This window comes from Paroedura picta, chromosome 1 (assembly GCF_049243985.1).
Source record: "Paroedura picta isolate Pp20150507F chromosome 1, Ppicta_v3.0, whole genome shotgun sequence".
In the NCBI taxonomy this organism is placed as follows: Eukaryota; Metazoa; Chordata; class Lepidosauria; order Squamata; family Gekkonidae; genus Paroedura; species Paroedura picta.
In genome coordinates this window covers 4193021-4210586 of record NC_135369.1, presented here as the reverse complement: position 1 = coordinate 4210586, position 17566 = coordinate 4193021, and the positions used below count along the sequence as shown (strand labels likewise).

Genomic DNA, 17566 nt, shown 5'->3' with positions numbered 1-17566 from the left:
CAGCGCTGGCTGCTCCGGGCATGAACCGTACCCAACCCTACTCTTAATCCCCTGCCAAACCAACATATCCCATGTTGGTTATTAAAGAGCTGAGGTCTGTTATGCCAACACCCGTTGTCTGCGTCTTATTAAGCATGCAAATCAATGGCAGTTACTGAGATGCATTGTAGTCGACCGAGTACCGTTAATTATTTGCACAATCCCTTTAAGGTTCAATATGTTTATCTGAAGGGCAATCACAGGGTTAGGGGGCGAATTTCTCTGCCGCGAATTTCTTCTATTGCCCTATTTGATTTTGTATTACAAGATTGTATGTATGTATTTTTCTGTCAAATTGTAATCTGACACTGGTGGGTAACAAGTCAAAATATGAATGAATGAATGAATTTATCAATGAATGAATGAATGAACGAATGAATGAATGAACAAATGAATGAACAAAACAATGAATGAAAGAATGAACGAAAGAACGAATAGGTAATATTTCTTATATCCCACTGCTCTTGGTCTGGCCAGCTCGCAGCAACATTGTCATATAGGAACCCGCCATCTTGTGTGTTTCTGGGAATTGTTTTTTAGGTGTTTGTTAATGTGTATGCTTTTATTGGATTATGGTTTATTTGTTTTTTTTTCCTGTAAACTGCCATGAGCCAGTTTGCTGGGAGCGGCAGTATAAAAATATAAATATGAATTAAAAAAAAATAAAGATCTTGACCAGAGTCCCCAGAGAGCTGCTGTCAGTCTGACTTTGATGGACAAGGGGTCTGGGTTCATTGTAAGGCAGCTACATGTGGCTATGGTTGCCTTCTAAGCAGGCTTTCATCAGGGGTGGGGTGGGGACACAAATAGAAGGTGACTAGTATGCTGTTTTAGGAAAAGTTCATAATAGTGACTCTGTTGAATCACTTTGAAGACTGAGAAAGACACAGAGATCCAGGCTGTATGGAAGGAAATAGTTTATTGTCTTGGTTTGGCTTGCATCACACTTGCAACTAAGCCTCTTTTTATTTTCTTGTTCCAAGAAAGCCACGTACGAATTGCAAGAAATGCAGTGTGCATAAACCCCAAAAGCCCTTTGAAGGGACATGAGCTCTTTCTCTACTCAGGATTTCAGCAGCAACTGAGTCAGTTGAATTCTTTGGTGCTTAGAGATGCCACTCCCCAGCCGGAGGCCTGACTATCTCCCAGAATTACAGTACAGAGATCAACACTCCTGAGAAGAAATGGAAGCTCTAGTGGACAAACTCTATGGTATACCATCAAGTTGAGGAAGCTCTACGAAATGGAAGTCCTAGAGTGGCATCACATCCTTGCTGAGCTTCTTTCCTTCCCCAAACTCCACTCTTCTTTGGCTCCACCCTCAAAGCCTCAGAAATTTCTTCCCCCACAACTGGCAACCCTAGGAAGCTGCCATGCCACGAATCAGCATAAATATACGTTAAAAAGAAAGAAACCGATTAGTAGAGAAGAGTCCCAAGACACTGTGTGCAAGCATTCTGTGCAGTCCTCTTCGAAACATAAAGTAAAGGAGGCAATAGGCCCACTGTTGGGTGCGGATGGACAAACTCTAACGGAGGATGCAGAGAAAGCAGAAAGGCTCAGCGCCTATTTTACATCTGTTTTTTCCCACAGGTCAAAGGGTTTAAGCACATCTAGAGATGGCAGTAGCCAAGGGATAGTGTCTGGGTGGCAGGTTGACATGGACAAAGAGGTTGTCGAGAGGCATTTAGCTGCACTGGATGAGTTCAAATCCCCTGGGCCGGATGAAACGCACCCAAGAGTGCTCAAAGAACTTTCTGGAGAACTTGGACAACCTTGTCCATCATCTTCGGGACCTCTTTAAGGACTGGAGATGTCCCGGGGGACTGGATTAGAGCAAACGTTATTCCGATCTTCAAAAAAGGGAGGAAGGATGACCTGGGAAACTACAGACCAGTGAGTCTGACCTCTGTTGTGGGGAAGATAATGGAGCAGATATTAAAGGGAGCGATCTGCAAACATCTGGAGGATAATTTGGTTATCCCAGGAAGTCAGCATGGATTTGTCTCCAACAGGTCCTGTCAGACCAACCTGGTTTCCTTTTTTGACCAAGTAATAGGTTTGCTGGATTGTGGAAATTCGGTTGATGTCGTTTACTTGGATTTTAGTAAAGCTTTTGATAAGGTTCCCCATGATGTTCTGATGGATAAATTGAAGGAGTGCAATCTGGATTTTCAGATAGTCAGGTGGATAGGGAATTGGTTAGAGAACCGCACTCAAAGAGTTGTTGTCAATGGTGTTTCATCAGACTGGAAGGAGGTGAGTAGCGGGGTACCTCAGGGCTCGGTGCTCGGCCCGGTACTTTTTAACATATTTATTAATGATCTATGAGGGGGTGGAGGGACTACTCATCAAGTTTGCAGATGACACCAAATTGGGAGAACTGGCAAATACTCCAGAATATAGACAGAGAGTGGCTGATCCTGCGTTGAGCAGGGGGTTGGACTAGGTGGCCTGTATGGCCCTTTCCAACCCTATGATTCTATGATTCTAAATCTAGCTTTGGAACAGGCCTCCCTGCTGCCCAGCTAGGCCCAAACCTCTGTGGTGACGTCTCCCCCAGGGTAATGCAAATCATAAGCCCGAGCAGGCCCACAGGGTTCTTTCCCAAAATCAACCAGGAAGTCTTTGTTCACGTAGAGGCCACCACATTCCGTGTCCACATCAATCTGCAGCATGACGGAACCTTCCCTGGAGAAGGAAGGAAACAGAGTTCAGATGAACAAGTGGTGAACAGAGAGGGCAGAGAGTTGGCCACAAAATTAGCACGAAAGGTTTCTTACCTGACCATTTCCGGGTAGAACTGCTGGTCCCAAGGAGTGTACAGACCGTAGTTGACATAAAGTCTCCTGCCGTCCAAGCTGAGCTGAAGCTTTTGGGGACCCCCATAGACTCTTCTTCCCTACAAGGGAAGGCCAGGAATTTGGACATGACTTTTGATGTCCACGGAGGCCCATGTCATGAAACTAGCAAAGCTGCCATTTTTCCACCTCTGCCAAGCTACGGTTCTAGCACCCTACCTGACCCAAAGGACCTAGTCACAGTGATCCATGACACAGTCAGCTCCAGACTAGATTAATATAACTCATTCTACATGGTTCTGCTCTTCAACCCAATTTAGAAATTACAACTTGTTCAACATGCTGCTGTGTGAGTCCTCAACAGCAGTGGTCCCCAACCTTTTTATCACTGGGGACCACTCAACGCCGGGGACCACTCACCGGGGACCACTCAACGCCTTTTACTGAGGCCCGGTGGGGGGGTAGTTTACTCCTCTACTCTCAACCACTGCCCTAGCGCTCTCTGATTGCAATGGTCATGTTTAAACATCCCTTCAAAATAAGATACAGCTACAACAATGAAGTGTGTTATAAAAGGCTGGGGGGATGAAGTAAAGGGCCGGGGGGGGGGGAAGAAGGCATCCTTCGGGGCCCACCTCCAATTAGTCGAAGGACCACATGTGGTCTGCGGCCCACAGGTTGGGGATCGCTACTCAATAGGACACCATGGAGGACACACTAAGACCAGTTCTGCAGCAGCTACGTTGGCTCCCAGTGGAGTTCCGAATTCAGTTCAAGGTTTTAGTGCTAACTTTTAAGGCCATTCGTGGTCTGGGACCTGCATATCTAGGGGACCACCTGCCAGAATATGTCCAACAGAGAGCAGCCCCACAATTGTGCAATAACCCTCTTAGGGTAGTGCGTCTTGCAACCTCACTGTCAGCGTTTAAGAGGCTGGTGAAGACAATTTTCTTTCAGGATGGAGTTTGATTTGGAGCACTCCTTCGACCTAAATTGTTGGTTTTATTTTGTAGTTCTTATGGATTGTATAGTTTGGTTGGGAATTTTCCGTACTTAGACTCCTGTAATGGAGAAAGGAGGCTAATGAAAGTATTCAATAAACATATAAAGAGTATGCAAGGACTCGTAAATCTTCCTCATTTGAGTTAGCTGAGATTTGGCACCTTAAGAACCACAATGGGGGGGGAGGGGAGTATTGCCCACCCACTAGGGTTACCAACCTCCAGGTGGGGCCTGGAGTCTTCCCAGATATCAGATCCCTTGAAGAAAATGGTTCCTTTGGAGGGTGGAGTCTATGACATTACATCACACTGAGGTTGCTCCCTTCCCCAAACCCCATGCTCTCCTCCTCCACTTGTGATTTACTCACTTGGATGATTAAGGGATCAGGTTGGCAGTGCAGCTCTTGATCTTCAAGGACAGTGACCACTCCACCTTTTTCGATGCTGCCGCCCACAAAGACCTGCATGCACACAAAGATCCCCGAAAGAGAGAGGACTGGTCAGATGGAAGTGCCAGTGGATCAGAGGGGCTTTCTGTAAAATGGTGAAGAATAATTTATTAACAGTATTTTGCTATCCTAGTTCAAGTCGAAAGAACAGGCAAAAGGGCTGAAATCAAGTCCAGGGGCTTTTCCGCATTCTCATTTTCATCCCTTGGGTGTCCTTATTGCGTCAGAGTTTTTTTTTTTTTTCCATTGGCATTTTGCTCCCTCTAGTGGTCAATTCGATATTATATCACTGTTTTTCTGGTGCTCTTTGACACCTAACCACTGTGATCCGCGCAACAGTTACCTCCAGACTAGATTACTGCAACATGCTTTATGATGGCTATCCTTCAGACTCACTTGGAAACACCAAATGGTCCGTAATGTAGTAGCATGGGTCCTTACTGGGATTCCGTGGAGGGCTCATGGACAACCTGTGCTTACTCAGCAACACTGGCCCCAAACTGGACACAAAATCAGATTCAAGGTTCTGGGACCCTTGAATCTTCAAGATGACTTCTTCCATTACATTCTCCCAAAGGGCATTAAGGCATTTGGACCCCCACTGGGTCTTCCTCAAAGGTCTATTTTTGGACATACATACATTGATAAAATATAGTATATATGAAGCAGCCAATAAAACAAATAAATTACAAGAACTTATTTTTTAGGATGACCAATCAAACTGGATCAGATGGGAACAGTCCATTTATCAGTTTCTGCTTAGTGATCTTTCTGCAGAGACCACATTTTGTATAGCTGAAATTGTAATGGCTGTTTATCAAGCTAGAATTAAGATGCTTTAATCAGCTGATTTTATGATATTTTAGTCTATAATATTAGCTTATTTTATTCTATTATAATTTTACCCTGCTTGGTTGTACTTGCCTCTTATTGGTATGCCAATAAAGATTTATTCTTATTCTTATTCTTATTCTTATTCTTATTCTTATTCTTATTCCTATCCCCTTCTTGCAGGCTGCCAAGAAATTCTGATGTTGCCAACTAAATCAGTGCATGTACAAAGGCAGGTGAGGTTGAGTTAAAGTAGACCTTAGATCTCCCCACCTATAGTCACACCACCAATCAACTCTCTTGGGGTAACTTACATCATGTTCACCCTCAATCCAAGACTAAGAATGTATGGGGAATATTAGAAATTTACTTATTTTGGAAGTTTAATGTAACTCTGGGTTTAAATAGTCTTTTAGTATTTCATGCAATGGTAAATCTGTTGTAATCCCCCTGTGATTTACCCAAGACTGGGGGGAGCAGAAGTTTCAAGAATAAATAAAGAAAATAATTAATTTTATTTATTTATAATCAATTTTATATACCGCCACTCCCAACACTGTTGGCTTTTGGTGGTTGACAATCAATGAAAAATAAATACATCAACAGCACTAAAAATATCTAAAAACATACAATAGAACACCACAGTACCATAGGTACAAAAATTCCCAAAAAATCAGAAGAATCAAGATGGCGGAAATAACAATTATTTCCCTCAGCGACTCAATGCCCTAGCACAAATTCACAATGGTGTCAATATTAATTGGTTAATTAGTTAATTAGTTAATTAGTTAATTAGTTAATTAGTTAATTAGTTAATTAGTTAATTAGTTAATTAGTTAATTAGTCAATTAGTTAATTAGTTAATTAGTTGGTTGATTGGTTGATTGGTTGATTGGTTAATTTGTTAATTTGTTAATTGGTCAACTGGTTAATTGGTTGATTGGTTGATTTGTTGATTGGTTGATTGGTTGATTGGTTGATTGGTTGATTGGTTAATTGGTTGATTGGTTGATTGGTTAATTGGTTAATTGGTTAATTGGTTAAGGTAAAGGTATCCCCTGTTCAAGCACCTGGTCATGTCTGACCCTTGGGGTGACGCCCTCCAGCTTTTTCATGGCAGACTCAATACGGGGTGGTTTGCCAGTGCCTTCCCCAGTCATTGCTGTTTACCCCCCAGCAAGCTAGGGACTCATTTTACCGACCTCGGAAGGATGGGAGGCTGAGTCAACCTTGAGCCAGCTGCTGGGATTGAACTCCCAGCCTCATGGGCAGAGCTTCAGACTGCATGTCTGCTGCTTTACCACTCTGTGCCACAAGAGGCTCTAATTAATGGGTAGATATCCACTAATTCTGAGGTGCAACCTCATATCCCTGCCTACCTCTCCCACTAGAGAGTGAAGGACCCGTGAATGAAGATGCTTACCTGGCCAATCATCTTGGGGCAGTGAGGGTCAGTGATGTCGTACTGACGGATGTCACCATGAAAGTTGTTGCACGTGTACATGAACCGATCATCCAATGATATGACGATGTCAGTGTTAAAGGCTGGAGGAGAAGAAGGTGGGAATATTTATGTCTCCTCCTTTAATTGATGGTAGCTTTCCAAGGACAGGTATGGAAACTCCTCCTCATGATGGGTTTTGTAGTGCGTTATTGGAAAGGAGAGAACTCAGATGAGCTTCTTTTTGGCCTGATATTTAACTGCTCGAAGTGGGCATGATTTTGGAAGGAGAGGGGCTATAAAAAGGTAAAGGTATCCCCTGTGCAAGCACCAAGTCATGTCTGACCTTTGGGGTGACGCCCTCCAGCGTTTTCTTGGCAGACTCAATATGGGGTGGTTTGCCAGTGCCTTCCCCAGTCATGACCGTTTACCCCCCAGCAAGCTGGGTACTCATTTTACCGACCTCGGAAGGATGGAAGGCTGAGTCAACCTTGAGCCGGCTGCTGGGATCGAACTCCCGGCCTCATAGGCAGAGCTTTCAGACTGCATGTCAGCTGCCTTACCACTCTGCGCCACAAGAGGCTCGTTTAGTCAGTAGTGTTGAGCCAGCTGCTGGGATCGAACTCCCGGCCTCATGGGCAGAGCTTTCAGACTGCATGTCTGCTGCCTTACCACTCTGCATCACAAGAGGCTCTTAAAAGCAATATAGTTCCTGGTAATAGTATAATCTTGAGCTGAACAATAAAAATAATGTAAAACTTATTAATTATTCCCAGCCTCATGGGCAGAGCTTTCAGACAGCTGCCTTACCACTCTGCGCCACAAGAGGCTCTTAGAGGGGCTATAGTGAGGTATAATGAGGCAGAAGAGGGCAGGACCAGGAAGCACACCTCCCATGCCTGAACGGGGTGCAATTAACACCTGCACCAGTTGCCAGGAATTTGGGAGTGACATTTGATGCCTCCCTCTCTATGGAGGCTCAGGTCACCAATGTAGCTCGGACAGCATTTTTCCATCTTCGCCAAGCCCGGCTACTAGCGCCCTACCTGTCCTCGGAACACCTGGCCACAGTGATCCATGCAACGGTCACTTCCAGATTAGACTTCTGTAACTCGCTCTACGCGGGCCTTCCCTTGTCTTTGACTCGGAAGTTACAGCTGGTCCAAAATGCGGCTGCCAGGGTCCTCACCAGAACACCTCTGAGGGCCCACATTCAGCCGGTGCTTCGTCATCTGCACTGGTTACCAGTCTGTTTCCGAATCAGATTCAAGGTATTGGTATTGACCTTTAAGGCTATACGCGGTCTGGGTCCCATCTACCTGCGGGACCGCTTGGTTGCTTATGCCCCCCGCAGGGCACTCCGCTCTGCGGGTATGAATTTACTGGTTGTCCCGGGCCCACGGGATGTGCGCCTGGCCTCGACCCGGGCCAGGGCCTTTTCAGTCCTGGCCCCAACCTGGTGGAACGAGCTCCCGGAAGAGCTAAGGGCCCTGCAGGATCTACCAGCTTTCCGCAGGGCCTGTAAGACGGAGCTCTTCCGCCAGGCATATGGTTGAGGCCAGGGCAGCTCTCCCACTAACCCATCAGAGGATCCCCTCCAATATTGAGATCTCTAACACCGAGATCATGGTTAGATCTATTGTATTGGTGCCACCCTCTTCTGAACATTATTCTCTCCACCAGGCTGAACTAAGATCAGAATTGTGACCACCGCCGCTATATGTTATGTTATATGTAACTTTTAATTGGGGTTTTTATGGGGATTTTATTGTGTTTTAACTATTTATGTTGTAAACCGCCCTGAGACCTATTGGGAGAAGGGCGGTCTAGAAATTAAATAATAATAATAATAATAATAATAATAATAATAATCCCATGGAATCCAGCCCACCTCCCCAGAAGCCATTCCTTCCAGATCTCTATGTTCTGGACTAGGCATGTACAATAGGAAAAATGGTATATTTTCTAACTGGACCCCAAAAAATCAGTATTGGACCAGAAAAATATCAGTACTTGCTATATTGGATCTGAAAAAGTATCAGTATTTGCAGATATATCTGAACACCAATACCAATGCAAGGACTGGTATAAAAATCTTAAAAAAAAAAATAAGATTCAGGAATATTCAGGAATACAAAATACTTTCAGACCTGGCATTTCAGGGAATAACCATCCTGACACTTTCTTGCTCGGAATCTGGATCACTTTCTCTGCTGTCCAACTTCCATCCTGTGGAAGAAATAAAGGTTACTATATGTATAGTCGGCATATAAGAACCAACTCTTCTTCTTCTTCTTCTTCTTCTACCCAGCCACATATTTTGGTAATCTGTAAGATGCTCTGGACTCTTGCTCTTTTCTATTGCTACAGACAAGTTCTTCCACCCATCCTGGGCTACCTACAACACGGCCATACAGACCACAGTCCTCAACCATTTATCCCAGTGAGTTTTGTGCATTTTCCAGGAAAAATCCCTCTTGAATAATACAATTTTCCATGGTAGAAAGCCAGGAGAGTGCAAGGTTTCCTCAGCCAGGGGTTGGTTTTGATGTGAGGTGCTGCCCGATACAGAATCAGACCCTTGCCCCATCTAGCCCAGCCTGGCAGCAACATTCTGGGATCCACCCCTGCCTTCCAACCCTGGAAATCCTGGAAAAGATTAAACGCGGGCCTGGACATGCTCTGCTGGAATGACAAAAGACCTTCCGTTATCCTTGCACTGGAACTGCGAAGGCCATAGCTGCTGAATTTATGTTTCTGCCCCTCAGGCTGAAAGGCAGATTTAAGTTCCCACTGTGGTCTTGTACTCTGAGCATCTGAAATGTACTCTGAGCTTTGCCCCTTTTGCTTGTAAGGCAGCCAAGCAGAGTTCACCATCTTGTGGAGGAGTTCAGTTTTGAATTAGCAGCTCAGGTTCTGCAAAGAAGCCCTTTATTTTTCTTATTGAATTTTATGGAATCGGCAACAGAGCCACGGTCACCTGGGACCAGCAAGGCTGTTTCTCAGACAATGGATCTTAAATTACCTTCCCTAACACTCTTTTGGAAACGGCAGACATGTTTCTGGTGTCCAGACACTGGGGGAAATTGATTACATTTTCTGCTTTTCCTTTAACCTCCATGGAGTCATGTTGGACTTTTGTCTGAAAGAGGGTCTCTTCCATGCAGCAGAATCCTTGGTTTGTGACAAGTCCTGGTAAAGCTCAGCAGTGAAATCCTCAGTGCTGTTGACCTTGAGTCACTGGTACTGTCCACCCACACCCTCTCTGCTTTAGGCAAGAAAACTCAGCTGGACATTTTTATTGCCAAGGTTCACCTGTGTCTTGTAGAAGTGATACACAGAACCCTCGAGCAGGCAGGTGACCATTCCACTTGAAGCACCAGGGTTGTGCAGGAACTGGATTTCGTAGGGGGCAGAATCCTCCCCTAAATCGATTGATTGGAGATGACGGTGGGTGGTCAAGTCCCAGATGTTCAGGCAACGGCCATAGCGCCCTGAAGGTGGACAGAGAAAGAAAAGCCAGAGAGCTGGTGAGTGACTGTGAATCCACCAGAGGTCACAGGCTTATGGTCACTGAAAAAGAATTCCGGACACAGTGAAGACATCATGTTCCAGAATTTTCCTAAGCAGCTGACCTGACCTGATAAGTATCATGGAAAAGCCATCAACACTGTCACTTACCAGCAAAACAGATTACCTATCAAAGATGCTAGTAGTACATCATATGGGCACAAGTCCAGCCTGAATTATCTAAAGGTGTTTGGACTAAAAGCCTATACTTACATTCCCAGAGCAAAGCGGGCCAAGAGGAATCTTCATGCAGAAGAAGGCATTTTTGTTGACCATGCAGTGGGATGCCAAGGGTACAAAATTCTCAGCCCACAAACAGAGTCAAGATTTGCAATATGGTGAGAAACCAAGAAGCATAAATAAAGTAGACATAAGTGAATCCACACCAACATTGAAGACTGAAGCACAGCAAACAGAAACAGACCATGGATGGATGGATGGATGGATGGATGGATGGATGGATGGATGGATGGATGGATGGATGGATGGATAGATAGATAGAGAGACAGAGACAGAGACAGAGACAGAGACAGAGACAGAGACAGAGACAGAGACAGAGACAGAGACAGAGATGTATTCCCATGTAGCAAGGCCTTACCTTTTCCTATGTCATCTGGGTTCAACCTATTGTTGTAGAATTTTGGTGATCCCAATTCCGTGCTTATCAAGACATTGTGCCTTGGCTTGTATGAGAAATCATACCCTTGAGGGGCTGCTTGATTTGGCCCCTCCCAGGTCCCCTTCACTTCAAAGGTCTCCGCATCCAGAAGGGCAAAACCACCTGGCAGAAGAACAAAACACATGTGCACCCCATCCTGACCTCCTTGCCAAGGGGTGGAGTGAAAACTCATTGGAAGGAACTTAAAAGAAATTAGTTTTCTATGTACGGGCAGTTACATAGATTTCAAGACAGCCATGTTTCACTGGTTAATTTGCTCACTGAATCGTCTTAAAGGGTACTCCCAAACAACCAAGAACTTATAATGGAAAAACAGAAGAGGTGTTTCAGTGGAGCCCTTATCTGAACTATTTAATTAAATAAACTAAAAGGGGACATGAAAAGGGGACATAGAAGAAGAAGAAGAAGAAGAGTTGGTTCTTATATGCCGCTTTTCCCTACCCGAAGGAGGCTCAAAGCGGCTTACAGTCGCCTTCCCATTCCTCTCCCCACAACAGACACCCTGTGGGGTGGGTGAGGCTGAGAGAGCCCTGATATCACTGCCCGGTCAGAACAGTTTTATCATAATGTAACAAATGAATGTAACAAATGAAGAGCATAATCTATCTTTCTTTGTATTAACAACTTATATCAGGGGTAGTCAAACTGCGGCCCTCCTCCATGGACCACAATTCCCAGAAGCCCCTGCCAGCGAATGCAGGGCATTTTATAGATAAATAAATAGTCCATGTAGTCCATGGACTTCTGAAGGGCCGCAGTTTGACTACCCCTGACTTATATTATCTGTTCTGTTTCTATATTTTTATCTTTATGAAAAATAAAAATATGGATAAAAAAAAAAGAAAGCATGGTTTGTGTCCACCTTTGGGTGGTGAAAAAGTGGGGTGTAATAGCCAACTCTTCTTCAAGGTCTCCAGTTCCTTAACTGTATCAAAGCTTCAGGTAAGTCCTAGCAGAATTAAAGGATTTACTCTGCAAAAGAGTTCATAAAAGCTTCACAGCTAATATCCAAATGTATAATTTTGGACCATTCTTAAGTTTAAGGATGTCAAGCATTGAATTGTCTTGAATAATTGTGCCGGACCTAAGTTTGCAGAAGCAATCGAGGCTGCAAAACATTCCCTTTTGGTGGCCTTTACTGACATCTCTTAAGCATTTGTAAGTGTCTTATAGGAAGCACTTGATGCTTCATCATACATTTTACACCAGACTCGCTCTAATTGTCTCAGTTCCTGTTTACACCGTGTTGGGGATCCCACATCTAGACTCCCCTCAGCCAGGATTGCTTTAGGATGCTTTGGGCTGATCCTGCGTTGAGCAGGGGGTTGGACTAGAGGGCCTGTATGGCCCCTTCCAACTCTATGATTCTATGATTCTGTATTGTGATATACCTTTTCCGTTGCCACGCGGGTCTCCTAAAGAAATTATCAAGATTTCCCTGCAGTCCAGGCAGTGAGGTGTGTTTAGGAAAGCCAGGTCACATTTCTGGAAAACTTCTCTAGGTTCAATGACCTGCAGAGGTGAAGAAAATTCTCATAATCTACAAGTCCGAAATCATGAAGATAATTGCAGGATGGTATAGCTGTGTAGGTCTGAAGAAGAAGGCCCAGATTTTAGTCTAGTAGCTTTTTAGGACTCAACAAGAATTTCAGGTATGGCCTTTCAAGAGCCAAAGCTCCCCTCAGGCCTATGGCATATTTATTTTATTGATTGATTGATTGATTTCCTGCGACTGTCAACATGCGGCTCATGGCGGGTTACAAGAATTAATCACCAGTTACAACAGACCCCCAATAAAATCCCATTAAAACGACATACAATATGTAAATCATGGCAGTAAAAGATATAAATCATGGCGGTAAGTAACCAACCCTCATCCCATCTTGGTAGACTACCAGCCAGGCATCAAGAAGACAGCATTTTCTGGTCACCAACGTTGATACTATTTCCATCAGAGATGGAAGTGTGACTCTCCCAAGGTCACACCCTAAAATTATTGTTGGCCTCTAAGGTTCTCCTGGAAATCCAGTGAAATCATGAAGGAATCCTTGGAACTGCCATGAGACATTCTGTTGCCAAAACTGGAGATATGATATGTCACACCCAGAGGCACACGGTGACCTGTGGTTAGGCACTCCCCAGGCACATCTGTAGAGCCTGAGCTGAAATTGTGGATTCTCACATCTTTCTGCCTTGCATCTGACCACCTTGTCTTAGGTCATGAAGGGAAAGAAGAGCCAGGGACAATGACCTTTGAGTAGCTGGAAGAGATCTATTCTATGTCTCACACACTCCTTCTCTTTGTTCCTGCAATTCCATCCTGACCTGAACTACTTTCTTTAGAAGAACTAAATTCAAGTCTCATAGTACCTTAAAGACCATCCAAATTTTTCTGGAGTAGAAGAAGAATCATAGAATCAAAGAGGTGGAAGGCTACCTTGGTACCTTTAAATCAAATTAATAATACCATTAGACTTAAATTTGATACTACTTCGAATATGGCTACATAACCGATGTCCTCTGTATCCAGCTCCCTCATTCCCAGGGCTAGTTTGTGCTTCTCCAATGAAGACGTACCTTGTGGAGCCTGGGAGCTTTCTGGTCAGTCTCGGTGTCCACCACATAAATGCGAGAAGACCCCACACAAGGCATGATCAACCTGTTATGTTTCTTGGTGGTATCCCCATAACAGGTGCTGCAGGCGTTCCACCCGGAGCGGTGGAGTTCATCGTTGATGTACGGCATGGGCAGGCGATGGATCACCTGTGGGGAAGGATGGAAAGTCAGGTGCTTTCCAGTCTGGGGGTAAACAGAATGGTTTGCATGGATACCAAGGCACCCATAGAATCATAGAATCACAGAATCCTAGAGTTGGAAGGGGCCATACAGGCCATCTAGTCCAACCCCCTGCTCAACGCAGGATCAGCCCAAAGCATCCTAAAGCATCCAAGAAAAGTGTGTATCCAACCTTTGCTTGAAGACTGCCAGTGAGGGGGAGCTCACCACCTCCTTAGGCAGCCTATTCCACTGCTGAACTACTCTGACTGTGAAAATTTTTTCCTGATATCTAACCTATATCGTTGTACTTGAAGTTTAAACCCATTACTGCGTGTCCTTTCCTCTGCAGCCAATGGGAACAGCATCCTGCCCTCCTCCAAGTGACAACCTTTCAAATACTTAAATACTTGGTCCCTTGGCCCCAGATCATCTTTGTCGCTCTCCTCTGTACCCTTTCAGTTTTATCTACGTCCTTCTTGAAGTGAGGCCTCCAGAACTGCACACAGTACTCCAGGGGTGGTCTGACCAGTGCCACCCACCGACACTGTTCTTGGTACTTGCCAAGTATTTTAGAAAGTGGGTAGGGCAAAGTAGGGATTTTGCCCAGCAAGGTTTCACATTGGCCACTGGAGATTTCATTGGCTGTGTAGATCTGTGAAAACGTTGCTTTGGCAGCAGCTGCCATCACAGCCCAAGGGGCTTCGCTGCGTGATGGAAAGTAAACTGTGTCTTGTTTCCAAAGGGGCTGGCAGGTTCAGAAAGATTGGGGACCCCTGCGCTGATAAGGTAAACCAGGTCCTCAACGTTGAGTTTCTTCTTTACAGGTTGGAGGAAGGAGCATGACTTTTGAAAGCACATGGCCTTTTCTCATTCTGATTGCTCAAAAGGCAGGGGAGATGTTTTGAATAGCACAACCAAGTGGAGTTTATTTATTTATTTATGATTTAATTCATACCCTGCCCCTCCTGACACAGTCGGCCCGAGGTGGCTTAAAACAGGTAAAATAATAAAATATGACAGTCTCCTTAAAACCCCTTCCAATTAATCCCCAATAGACACAATATTAGAGCCTCTTGTGGCGCAGAGTGGTAAGGCAGCAGACATGCAGTCTGGAAGCTCTGCCCATGAGGCTGGGAGTTCGATCCCAGCAGCCGGCTCAAGGTTGACTCAGCCTCCCATCCTTCCGAGGTCGGTGAAATGAGGACCCAGCTTGCTGGGGGGTAAACAGTCATGACTGGGGAAGGCACTGGCAAACCACCCCATATTGAGTCTGCCATGAAAACGCTAGAGGGCGTCACCCCAAGGGTCAGACATGACTCGGTGCTTGCACAGGGGAGACCTTGACCTTTACCTTTAGACACAATATTACGATCTAAAACTCCAACAGATGGTGGAGCAGGATTCTTCCCCTCTCCCAGTCAGTAGATCGCATACCCCAACTGTATCCACTCTCTGATATAACCAGGAAGATCTCATCCCAGTGATTTCCGAGAGTTAAGCTCTTTCTCGCTTCCCTGCAAGGCCCTGAGGCAAATTGAGGCTGCACAATTTGCACTTCACGGTTACAAGATCAGTCTGAGACCTGGCAGCCTTTTAACTGGAGGCATCAAGGACTGAATCAGGGACCTTCTGCATGGAAAACAGGTTCTGCACCACTTAAGCACAGCAGCAAGATGATAATGAGGGAATGAGTTACAAACAAAGCTATCTGCGGTCCACTTATGCACAGCCCTGGGCAGAGTCAGGCTAATTTTCTTTTTCTCTCTTATTTCATCTACTGGCACAGCAACTATCAAAACATCCAGCCTGGCATCGTGGATTTGGATGATTCTTGCCAAGTTCAGGATTGTTTTTGGTTATATCCCATTGCTCAGACTGCAATGCTAGCAACGCTAAGGGACGCTGCCCAAAACCTTACTAAGCATTTTACAAAATTAACATAAAAGTTGCCACTGGGATGTTCTAAGGAGGGCTATGCCAACAGTGAGAATGCTAACCGGGACATGAACAAACGAAGCAATGAGACCAGTTGGGTTGTGCTGATTTCCAAATCGACCCTGGACTCAAATATTATTCGGTCCAATGTCCAGGACTTTATACTCCCTGGATTCGAATATCATTTGACTTGCAGGTGGCGACTGACCCAGTGATGACGCTACTCCTTGTTTGGCAAATAACTTGGCCGCAGCCGTTTATTAACATGCAACTCCCCAACGTAGGGTTGGCCTTATGCGGGTAAGGGAGCCTGACCCCGTCAGCCGTCCGGCTGCATTCCAGGTGCCGCGGCCACTGGCTCCACGCCTCACTCCCAGCCGGGAGGATGGGACGCCTTTTTGCCGCGACACTCCGGGAAGCGGTGGCAAGGAACCAAAGGGCGTCTGCCTCCATTGGTCCCGCTCACCGCTTGGCCCCCCGGGCCCTTGGCCTCCCAGCCGGGTAGGCCGCGCCCGGGTAACTGCCGGTCTCCTTATTGAGACCCCCCACATCAGGGATTCCCACACGCAGGTGGGCTTCCCTGCCAACAGGCTCCCTACCGCGCATAACCGCCACTGCGACATTGGAAACATAGAACAAGGGAGGGTGGGAGGGTGTCTGTCTCCGACGCGGCCCGGCACAAAGAGGGCCTCGGCCCATGCGCTCGGCCTATCTATGGCCGAGCGCCCCGCCCCTCTCGAGCTGCGCAACGGCGCGGCTCGATGACATCAGCGGGGGAGCCGCGTCATTCCTGGGCGCCCCCGCTGCGTCAACGGCGGCCACGCCAAAGCCGCGGCCGCTATTTGTTCCAATGTCCATGACTTTATACTACCTGAACTTGAATATTATTCAGTCCAATGTCCATGACTTTACACTTCCTGAATCTAGCCCATGCAATCCTGGTCAGGGTGTGTTCATTTCTACCCTCTCTTTATCAAACCCACCCCCTGAGGGGAGTAAAGTAAAGCAGGATATTCCCCAATGAAAAGATCTCTGGTCCGAACCTTGCAATAAGTTGGGGATTCTGGATCTACGTCCACCGTCGCCAGGTAGTCGGGCGCTTGGGTGCCGGTGCCGGTTAACACGCAAGAGACGTACATGAGTTTCTCTCTGGGACCTGGGAAAGCAAGGACATTTAGACATCAAGGAATGGAACCATTGGAAAAGGAAGTACTTCCGTCATTATTCAAGTTCCTCCCTCTCCTAGGAGTAGTTTTATGCTTTTAATCACAGATTTGTTTCATCTAAAAAGATCTCATCAGTCTGACTTAGGGTTGCCAAACTCCAGATGGTGGCTGGAGATTTTTTGTTTTTACATCTGACCTCAAGATCAAAGAGAACAATTCACCAGGAGAAAAGGGTGGCCGTGGAAACTGACTATACAGCAGTGGTCCCCAACCTTTTTATCACCGGGGACCAGTCAACGCTTGACAATTTTAATGAGGCCGGGGGGGGGGGGTAGTCTTTTGCTGAGGGACCTTGCCGCCGCCTAAACCCCTGCTCCACTTGCTTTCCCGCCGGTGCCCCTGACTTCCCACTGCCAACTGGGGGGTGTTGCCAACAGCAGCTGTGCAGTGCCACGCCGAAGGGGAGCCCAAACCATGGTGGCCACTGGAGGAAACAATTTAGGAGCCAAGGAAGCTCTTCCTGTGCTAAATTTTCCAGTCTAATAGACAGGAGAGCATTCATGCTTACCCAGTTGAATTATTTTCCTTCTAACTTTTCTAAGGGAGGTTGAACCATATTCCTTTAGCGGAGAGATAGAATTATAGAAACATAAAATCATAGAGTTGGAAGGGGCCATACAGGTCATCTATTCCAACCCCCTGCTCAACGCAGGATCAGCCCAAATTATGTTTTCATGGCTGCAAGGTCCCTGATCTCCTTCCTCGTGTTATTTTGATATGCCCCAAATTCTCTTCTTACCACTTGTTGATATCTGACCTTGATATCCACCTTTCAATCCCATTTAAATGAAATTGTAATGGTTAATAGACTGTTCG

General features: G+C 45.8%; 1 protein-coding gene across 1 annotated transcript in view; it reads right to left on the bottom strand.

The window, feature by feature from the left end:
- Positions 1-2567: 2567 nt before the first annotated feature.
- LOC143819490 (methanethiol oxidase-like) overlaps positions 2568-17566 on the bottom strand; it is a 16625-nt gene continuing 1626 nt past the window's right edge. The window contains exons 2-11 of the mRNA XM_077301588.1: positions 16568-16680; positions 13389-13574; positions 12203-12323; positions 10731-10913; positions 9878-10056; positions 8713-8791; positions 6545-6666; positions 4210-4302; positions 2823-2941; positions 2568-2730 (exon numbers count right to left, since the gene is read on the bottom strand). Coding sequence (XP_077157703.1) covers positions 2568-2730; positions 2823-2941; positions 4210-4302; positions 6545-6666; positions 8713-8791; positions 9878-10056; positions 10731-10913; positions 12203-12323; positions 13389-13574; positions 16568-16680 — 1358 coding nt within the window. The remainder of the gene's footprint in view (positions 2731-2822; positions 2942-4209; positions 4303-6544; positions 6667-8712; positions 8792-9877; positions 10057-10730; positions 10914-12202; positions 12324-13388; positions 13575-16567; positions 16681-17566) is intronic.